The sequence below is a fragment of the Arachis ipaensis genome, chromosome B01 (genome assembly GCF_000816755.2).
Source record: "Arachis ipaensis cultivar K30076 chromosome B01, Araip1.1, whole genome shotgun sequence".
NCBI lineage: Eukaryota > Viridiplantae > Streptophyta > Magnoliopsida > Fabales > Fabaceae > Arachis > Arachis ipaensis.
In genome coordinates this window covers 26,343,435-26,353,752 of record NC_029785.2, presented here as the reverse complement: position 1 = coordinate 26,353,752, position 10,318 = coordinate 26,343,435, and the positions used below count along the sequence as shown (strand labels likewise).

Below are 10,318 nucleotides of genomic sequence, written 5' to 3'. Positions count from 1 at the left end.
AAGGGGTGTTTCTGTCCAATGGTTAGCTACCAGGACATGTCGGGTTGGCTATATAACCGACAGATGATATCATCAGCCATAGGGCAGGCATTCATCATTTGCATATGTTTGAATTGTTTGGGTTTGCCATTTGTCTTGGATTTCTACATCATATATGCCATGTTACCTGACTATATGCTACTTGTTCTACTTGTATCATGTTTGTGTATTACTTGCCTGTATTGCTTGTGTTTGTACAACTGAGAGGCCCTTCATGCTGGTGTCGGTGGGTGTGAGGGCTGTTCTTGATGGGATGAATTGATGATGCGATTGCATGATGATGTATTAATATAGAACTACTGAGGCAGAACAACTGGTGACGGTTTTGCTTATGATTCTAAGTCTGATTCGTGGAAGAGTCAGCGAGTTGGGAAACATGTGAAACATGAATTAAATTTAGCACTCCCTTATGACAGTTGCCTATTCATGGATTAGCGAGAACCTAGGATGAATAATTGGTGAAGAAGTTTAGGATGCTTAGTGAGTTTTTGTTGCAATACATTGAATTTATTTGGCACTTTTACCGTACTGGGAACCCATGGGCCCGGGGTTCTCATTCCGTATATATCTCTTGTTTTTCAGATACCGGTCCAGGTGCTCAGAAGTGAGTTGTGGGTCGTCCGAGAGACGGCGAAGATCTTTATTTCCTCTACTTTGTGTTTTGATTAGAATCTCTCCACCTTTGTTTTGGAAAGTTTATATTATGTATTGAACTCTTTGAATTTGCCTATAGAGGCTCTCATGTTTCCTTCGGGAGAGATTAGGATATACTGTTGTCAACTAATTTCATAATGTACTCTAGCTGACCTAAACTTCGCGGGTCGCGACTAGTAGCTATTTACTTATGTTATATATATCTATCTGTTATCTATCTCTTAATCTCCTTTACGCCTTGTCTGTATATCGTTTTCGGCTTCACGGTTTATCTTTTGTTGTCGAAACGTGAGAGATACGTCTTCGCGATTTTATTTCTACTCTTTTCAGGCTTCTCGATTAATACTCCTTTCGAAATTACCTATATTTATTTATTAAAAATCCACCTGAGAGTCTTACCACCGTAATATCATTGACTTATGACTCGAGCATAAGGATTTGAATATTAGGGTGTTACATTCCCTATCGTCAAAGGCAAAACCGTGAGGCCTTGTGTGCCAAAGCGGACAATATCGTGCTAGCGGGTGGTCTGGGCTGTTACAGATGGTATCAGAGCTGGAACCCGGATTGATGTGCCAGCGAGGGCGCTGGGCTCCCTTAGGGGGGTGGATTGTAAGGCCCACATCGGTTGGGGAGGGGAACGAAGCATGCCTTATAAGGGTGTGGATACCTTTCCCTAGTATGACGCGTTTTGACGAGTGAGTGTGGGGGGCTTCGGCTAGCATCCCTATCGTCAAAGGCAAAACCCTGAGGCCTTGTGTGACAAAGCGGACAATATCGTGCTAGCGGGTGGTCTGGGCTGTTACAGATGGTATATATATATATATATATCTGTTATCTACCTCTTAATCTCCTCTACGCCTTGTCCGTATATCGTTTTCGGCTTCACGATTTATCTTTTGTTGTCGAAACGTGAGTGATACGTCTTCGCGACTTTATTTCTACTCTTTTCAGGCTTCTCGATATAATACTCCTTTCGAAATTACCTATATTTATTTATTAAAAATCCACCTGGGAGTTGTACTACCGTAATATCATTGACTTATGACTCGAGCATAAAGATTTGAATATTAGGGTGTTACAAAAGGTTTAGAAAACCTCTGTCCTATCCATTAGACAATGGACGCTTTTCTTTTTTTCTTCTAACTTTTCACTAAATTCACCGTCTATCTGGCTGCCTCAATGCAGCAAATGAACATACAAATATCCCTGGAGTTGCCTTAATGCAACAAATGACCTTTCAATAGGCCCTCTGCTTGTTCTCTAATCTCTTTATCATATTACTTTTTTCTCTTTGTCTCTTTACTCTGCTCTGGTTTTTCTGTTTAACATTTATATTTATAGCTTATGTAAATTTCAGTATGAATAGTTAGCATGTCCCAAGTATAGGTTCATTAAGTCTATACTGAAATAATTTAACTTTTCATATTATACCTAACCTTAGGCGCAACTCAAATACTAACTATGTTGCTCCTAGTTTGCTCACTAATCACCTTTTACTTCTATCATTAAAACTTTACTGACTTTTTCTTTGATTTTTATCTTTTCTCCAACTTTTTCTCTTTCCTTTGTCTTTGCCTCACTGATATGTTATTACCACTCCCTAGGTGTTTTATGAAGGTAATTATGGATTATGCGCTTAAAGTTGTCTTTCTAAAATTTTTACGAAAAATTGTCTTTTCCGTATTATTTATTATTTTATTATTAAATTTTCAAAAATTATCTTTATTTTACCTTTTACTTTATAAATTCACTTTTTACCACCTGTAACTTTAATAGTTTTACTTTAACCACCATAACTTTCAATATATACAAAATAACCCCTTAAACACCAAAATAATTACTTCCTTGCCATTTTTAAGATAAAAAAGATATTCTTGATTGTTCTTCATCATACTCAAAGTGTTCTTCATGCTCTTTGTAAATTCTTCAGATTCTTTCTCTGTTTTCACCCGTTTTTCAATCTTTTCGGTAACTGATATTTACCAAAATTCAAAATAAAATTGCAGCCACCAAACCCATATTTTCACTTGATTTCAACATAAATTTAACTCCAATTTATGGGTTAGGATTTTGTTTTCCAGCAGCCACAAGAACACAAGTTCATAGCTTGAATTTCATCAAATTTCATCAAATTTTCACCAAAATTTCAACAAGAATCACTCATATAAACAATAAATTTCAAGCATAATCAAACCATATCATAATCACACAACTCAAACATTACTAATCAAGATTAATTTCACCAAACTCTACCTTGATTTGCTGCCTCAAATTCGGTTATGATTCTAGGTGTTCTTTAAGCACTTTTTCCTCCTAAAACACATCAAGAACAACTTTGAATCCATAAAATCTCAACTGACTAAACCTTAATCAACATGTTAGGAAGGGATTACTCATCTTAAACGTGCTAGGAATGAAAGATTCTTGGCTCACAAGTCAAGATAAGCAAGATATCTAAGGAAGAACATCAAGAAAATACATGTTTAGCATGGTTTTTCTTGAAAACCGAATTGAAGAGGGAGGGAGGGAGACAGCCATCTCACCTGATTTCCAGCCTTGATAAGTTACATGGTTATGAAAAGAAAGAAGAGGGAATCATTTTGGTCGGATTAGAATTTTGATTTGAGTTTTAGTTCAGAAGAAATCAATCTTTGAATATTAGGAACCAAGAACTTTTTTCTCTTTTTCTCTCTTGCTATTTTCGGCCAAATGAAGTAAATGACCAGCCTTGGAAGGTCTTAGGGGGGGTGAGAAAAGTTGTGCTTGATGATTATTGGCTAGTTAGAGAGGTGGTTGAAAAATATCTCAGGTATATAATTACTAAAACTAGATGTATTAGAACACACACTTGACAACACATTTGGAGATTAATATCTGAGCTACTAGTATATATGACACTAGTAACATAATTAAAATGAGAATAGAAGATATATGATGAGGCATTAGCATTACTAAAGTCATCAGAGAATGCTGGTATTAAACTGCACCAGAAGACTGTGAACCCGGTTAAATCGATCTCCTGATTTTAACTAAAACAGATGAAATAATATTATAATATTATTCAAGCATCTCTAATATTAATATAATAATAATAGTATATTACTATTTCTCTTCTCTCATGAATCGAGTCCAATTCGTCAAAAGAGGTTCTTACTTATTGATGACATAATGATGATATATATTGAGGTGCTTGATGATATAGCAGAGGTGCTTGGAGGTTCTTCCTTCACTGAACTTCTGAAAAGCTCTGTTTCACCAAAAACTAGGTCGTTACAACTTACATGTAATAGTACATAACCAAATTCATACTCATTCCAAAACTTTTTCATTTCTTTTTTTGATAAACTCAGTAAGAGGAAGCCTTTAGTATAAAATATATGCAGATGAATTAATCAAAAAATGACCAACAATTCTTCCAGAAAAGCAAAAATACAATAAACATAAAATTAATAGGTCAAAGTTGAATTGCACTCTCAATCTTATGAACAATAGATTTTTTTGCTAATTTATCGTTATAACACATTTTTGTCTTGTCCCATACTTTTGTATGAGAGCATGTAAATATAAAAAACACTGTGTAATGATGCATCTTCTTAACATGTACTCTTAATAGTCTTTCTAATATTAAATTAAAAAAAGTATTAAGTGAAAAATTAAAGGTATTCAATGCCTCGTAAATATTTAAAAAAAAAAGCATTCAACATTTTTTAAATCTATTAGGGAGAATTATTAATAACAGTATTAGGGGATTAATCATTTTTCTATAAAACTTCCTTTGGCTAATTGCTACTACTGTTGAGGACTTAAAATTGCATAATTGTATATTTCATTTAGGAGATCTTTTTATCAACATTAAAGAATATGATATCATATTTAGCGGCTTATAAAATTTTTTATTCTGCATCCATGTTTTAAAATGATTTTGTTCTAATTCTTTTTGTTGTAGTTAGTCTGGCTACGCTAGCTGTAGATAAGGTCATGAATGCACCATGCGAGACATTGGTTTTATATCCAAAGTATGGTGAAAAATTGCACTGTTTCACAGCAATAACACTTTGTGTTGTGCTAGACATTCTTTCACCTCCTTATAGAGAAGATGAAGGAAGAAAGTGTACTTACTATCATGATTATCCATATTCAACATTTTGTAAGTAACTCTTCAAACTATCACTTATATTCCATGCACCATAGGATATAGCATTGGTACTCGGTAGTAGGAATGATCTTAGAAGTTCTATAAACTCAATTTTCTCATTTTCTTGAGTTTTGAAGCCTCTGGTTGAGGATTTATAAATTTAGTTAGATTTTTAGTTTTTTCCTCTTAGAAAGTTATTATCCTTTTCAAAACTTGCAAATTACTTATAAATAGATTTTTAGTCTTTTCCCCTTTAAAGTTGCTCTATCTCATATAATTTCTTATGAATACCAATTCAAATAGATTTTTCAGGGACATCAAGAAATAGATAACTGCTATGGTCGAGGATCTACTTTCTTTCTGGATTCAACCATTAAAATGTACATTAGGTAGCTTCTATAGCAGTTGCAATTTGGTGAATATGTAAGTATTTTTGTAAAATTTTGCATTGCAGTATTATTATTGTGTCAATCTTTTCTCAAGTTAAATTTGTCCCTTTTAGTTCTGTTTTTAAAGCTAAAAAGGAATAATACATCATTGTGTATTTATCAAGCAGGTTATTATTATTTTTCTTTGTGTGAGGACCAAGCAAACATTTTTTGGAGAGTCCCTCTACATCACAATTAGTGTATTAACCTACTGAACAAATGAATGATTGGATGATTAAATTTTGTTTTGGTTTACCTGGAGTTCTTCACTCATAGTCCTTCAACTTTGAGGTGTGATTGCAATCCGACTCTCTAGCCAAAAAGTTCGTAAGCAACGGTTGTCTATTGTATCATTGATTTCACCATTTAGTTTATGCTCTTATGTTCTTGTACAAGAATTATGTATGTATACTTAGTAGTGCTGGTAAGTGTTAAGATTTGTTTGTAACTTTGATTTGGAATATAGTGAAAATTTTTACTTTGCCGTGGTTTTTTTATCTCTCACATTGGGAGATTTTTTTTCACGTTAAAATTTAATGTTCTGTTGTCTAATGCTCATAACAACTACATTCACAAAATGACAAGCACTTAATTTATGATGGGGCCATAATTTATGATGGGACCGAATGAGACAACAGTAATTTGATACTACAGTTTGAGCAACTTGAAAATACTACTTGAGCTACTTTTGTCTTATAAAGCAGAAAGACGACATCAAAATTTTGATTTTTAGTAATAATGAATGAGTATACAATGAATCCCAAATTGTGGTGGGAGGAAAAATTATGCAGCAAAAATACACTCATTACATATTATCCAGATTGAAGTAGAAATTAATATAGGCAAACTACTAAAACTAAATAAATACATAACTACATTTACCATTTAACAACTATCATCTCAACTTAGTGGAATAGACAAGATTTTTATTGCTATTATCATCTTCATTTCGATCAGTGATCTCTCCATCTATTCATTTTCTATCTCTGCTAGAGTCCTTTTACTCATGATGATAATTGCAACGATTTCTCTCCAGTCTTTTGTTCCTACAAGAAGGAATGATAAAAAAAAGTGATAAATGAGAATCAGATTATAGCAATACTAAATTATCTTACTCTTGTTCTCCAGTTATGTATAATGCAGAATTCAAAAAAGGGAAAGAACATACATTATGGAATAGGATCTCGTCGGCTTCAAGCATGTGGATTATGTGTCTGATTTTAGGTCTCTTTGTGACATCTGGATCAACACATTTAAGAGCAACCAACAGAGCAAAGCTTAAGAGCCTTTCAAGACGGCTTTTCAAGAAGGTTCAGATCGATGAGTTCCTCTGATTTTCTATTGCCAACCATAGTTTTCAACTCAAGGTGCAATGAACAAGATGAATCGGTGATCCACTACCTACTGACTTGCCCCAATTTTCTAGAAGCTTAGCAAAAAGCCTAAATCCATGTTCCATAAGCATTGAATGAGAGCTAGCGATGGTGGATCAGCACTATGGAGAAGTTCAAGAGCAACGCAGAGCCAAATAAGAAGCTCGAGCTGGTGGCCAACTTACACTCTGGCAGCTTTGGAAGGCAAAGAATGAATTGATATTTGAAGGATCTCGTCGATCACCATCTCTTAACTTAAAACTAGCGCAGACAATGGTAGAAGAGGGGATGAAGATGACCTAATATTTTCTCCAATTGCTAATGATGGCTAGTGCTAGCTATCTTACTTATTTAATTTCTAGTGGAACTATTTCAATTTTTTCTTTGTCTTTTGTCCAAATTGAACCATTCTTTATTTTAATAAAGTTACCTATCTTAGACAAAAAAATAAAAGAAAAAAAAGAAAATTACAACTGAGCAGTTGCAATTGTTTTTGAAATGTTTTTGAAAAATATATTAAACGTGCTTAAAAAATATAGGAAATTTTTTTTTTTTATTTTACTCATTCATTTATTGTTTTTTCCTTTTTCTATCTTTAAATTTGATGAAAGTCAAGTGGTCATGCACATACACCCAATTTTTTGCCTTATCTAAATAAACAAAAATATATTATTGCAAGTTGAAACAATGTAACATTTCTAAAACAAAACAGACAGAACAAGTTCAGAAAAGTTCTTCCACCGTATGTGAGATCTTATTCATTATATATTCTCAACACTATATTATGCCTCAATTCATAATACCCTGGAAAACTAGCAGTACTGGCCGTTGATCTTATTGGTGTTCATGTTGAACTTGCTGACGTCGCCAACACAAGCGTTCTTGAACAAGCCAACATCAGTGACCCCACGAATCAATTTGTAGCCGCGGCTCCTGAACTGATCCGGACCGTCGAATGGCATAGCGAAGCCAGCCAAGTAGGGCCCACCGCCCTCTTTCCTCTTCATTCCTAACACGGTGCTCTCAATCTTCCTCATCATCTCCTTCACCTTTTCATTTCTGGGATCGTGCATGCACCCAACACTTGCACTCAGATCCAATGGTCCAACCATAATTCCATCAACCCCATCAACGGCTGCAATTCCTTCTACGTTTTCCACTCCCTCTGCAGTCTCTACCTGGCACAGAATCAACAAGTCTTTCTCGTACTTCTTTGCGTAGCTTTCATCAATACCAAACCTTGACGCCCTTACAATCGGTGTTGCCACTCCACGAACTCCATTCGGAGGGTACCTGTCATAATTTGTATGTAATATTATTACTTTAATAGTTCAGCAATATATTCATGTTTCAATTTGCTATATATATTTATACTAAAATTGAGTAGCTAATAAACTATTATATTGAAACTTATGGATAAAATAACCATTTAATCAAAGTTTATTTATGAACATCAAATATCCATACGTTTCAATATAATAGTTTATTAGTTACTCAATTTTAGTATAAATATATGAGAAATTATTGACTTATACCTGCAATAGGAGACGGCCTTCTTGGCTGATTCGGGGCCGTCAACGAGGGGGAAGATAATGCCTTGGGGACCAAGGTCGAGCACTTTCTTGACCCACACGTGCGAAAGCTCCGGCACACGAACGATGACCGGTGTGTTGGCCGCAGTGAGTGCATGGATGCATCGCAGGCCTTCAGAGATGCCTCCGAAGCCGTGCTCGAGGTCAAGGATAACGAAGTCATAGCCAGACCATCCTGCTATCTCAACCATCGTACCAATGGTCCAACCATAATTCCATCAACCCCATCAACGGCTGCAATTCCTTCTACGTTTTCCACTCCCTCTGCAGTCTCTACCTGGCACAGAATCAACAAGTCTTTCTCGTACTTCTTTGCGTAGCTTTCATCAATACCAAACCTTGACGCCCTTACAATCGGTGTTGCCACTCCACGAACTCCATTCGGAGGGTACCTGTCATAATTTGTATGTAATATTATTACTTTAATAGTTTAGCAATATATTCATGTTTCAATTTCCTATATATACTTAGAATTCCGTTAGGGAGCTAATGAAGAATTTTGATAATGTATACAATGGATTGGTTATTTAGTTCAATAGAAATAAATAATAAATTTAAAAACTTTCATTCAATTATTTCAGATCAAATTTTAAATTTTAAATTCTCCAATTTCAAATTTTAAAATTTTAAAAAATTCAGTTAATTATTTTAAAAAAATAACCATTTGAAATCTTAATTTAGTAAAGCATTTCACTCCAATATTCTCTTCTTTTTCAACCGGCGATCACCCCATTTTATCATCTCATTTCACCGTTGCTACTTGACTTATCACACGCCACTCACCCTTAATAAAAATAATCAACTCATTATACACATTGTATACAATTAGTATTAGTTTCTAATACTTTCTCTTTCAATATATATTATGGAAAAAGTTTAAAGCGAGCTTTGATTGATTTTCGTTCCGTGGTGACGATGGTATCTTGTTCGGTTTCATATACGGCATGGTTATTACCATTGGTGTAACCGTGGTTATTACCATTGCCGTTGCCGTTGCCGTTGATGATGTGGTTGATGGTTTCCATTCTATTTGATGATGAAGAAGATAACTAGTCAACTAATTAATAAGAATTGCTAGGTAGCTAGCCTTTGTTGATTTTGCTAAGTTATGAAAGCTAGCTAGCTATCCAGCCAAGCTTATTAGCTTATAACTCTATTGAGGCTTGGCTACTTGTGATGGTGATGAAAAGTGTGTGAGGGTCGGGTTCTTTTTATAGTGGGAAATTGGGTAAAGTAATGAAGGGGGAAGTAGCCAAAGAGGTGGTTGTTGTATTGAGAGCTTGGTATGGGGTTGCATGCATGCATGCTCATTGTGGTGGATGGGACTTGATGATACTCCTCAGAAATCATAATATTGATTATTGGTCGTGTCTTGTTTTTTGTGGCTGCAATATAGGGCAGTGAGCGAGGGTCTACTGTTGAAATCCGTGTATGATATTATCCCTGCTTGCTGAAAGGAATTGAAGAGGAGCATGTGTTAGCCCATTGTTGATTATTCTGAAGCTTTAATTATTGTGGGCAGGTACTGATGATCCATGATTGCATTTGGGCAGTCATATGATTGATTCAATTACTAACAGGATAGCATCCATTATATTGGCCAGCAATTCCATTGATGATAAAATAAGGGGGCAGTATTTTAAAGTCTCAAATTGACTCAATTTTGATTAAAAAAAAATCGAGTTATTAATTAATAATTAATAAATTTAAAATTAATAATCATGTAAATTTGGTGCAGCGAATAAATAAAATAAAATCGAGTTATAATTAATAATCATGTCAAGTCAAACCTGAGCGTATTATAAAAATCCTTGCAATTTAGCATATTTTTTATAGTATAATTTGGTAAGTCAATGATTACCTAATTTTTTATGGATCTAAACTTTATTTAAAAATTTGTTATTAGCCAAAAATTATTGTAATATTTATAAAAGAATATTCGAATTTACGACATACAATTATTTAAATAAATAAGTGAACTAATCACTTAACTAATTCAAATTAATTACTCAATTTTAATTTGATATTTGAAATTGGTTAATAAACTAATTTGATTATTGATTTTCTTTAGAAATTAATATAAACTAAATTATT

At 34.2% G+C, this 10,318-nt stretch overlaps 1 protein-coding gene across 1 annotated transcript; it reads right to left on the bottom strand.

The window, feature by feature from the left end:
* On the bottom strand, positions 7,256-8,415 carry LOC107604648 (2-keto-3-deoxy-L-rhamnonate aldolase-like). The gene is made up of 2 exons (XM_016306280.2): positions 8,168-8,415; positions 7,256-7,925 (listed from the first exon to the last, which is right to left on the bottom strand). Exons 1-2 carry the CDS (start codon positions 8,413-8,415, stop codon positions 7,445-7,447), a joined length of 729 nt encoding a protein of 242 aa, XP_016161766.1. The 3' UTR covers positions 7,256-7,444.

Coding starts and splice junctions, on each gene's coding strand:
- LOC107604648 (XM_016306280.2), bottom strand. CDS start 8,415: ATGGTTGAGATAGCAGGATGGTCTGGCTATGACTTCGTTATCCTTGAC. Junction 7,926..8,167: donor AAGGCCGTCTCCTATTGCAG/GTATAAGTCAAT, acceptor AAATTATGACAG/GTACCCTCCGAATGGAGTTC.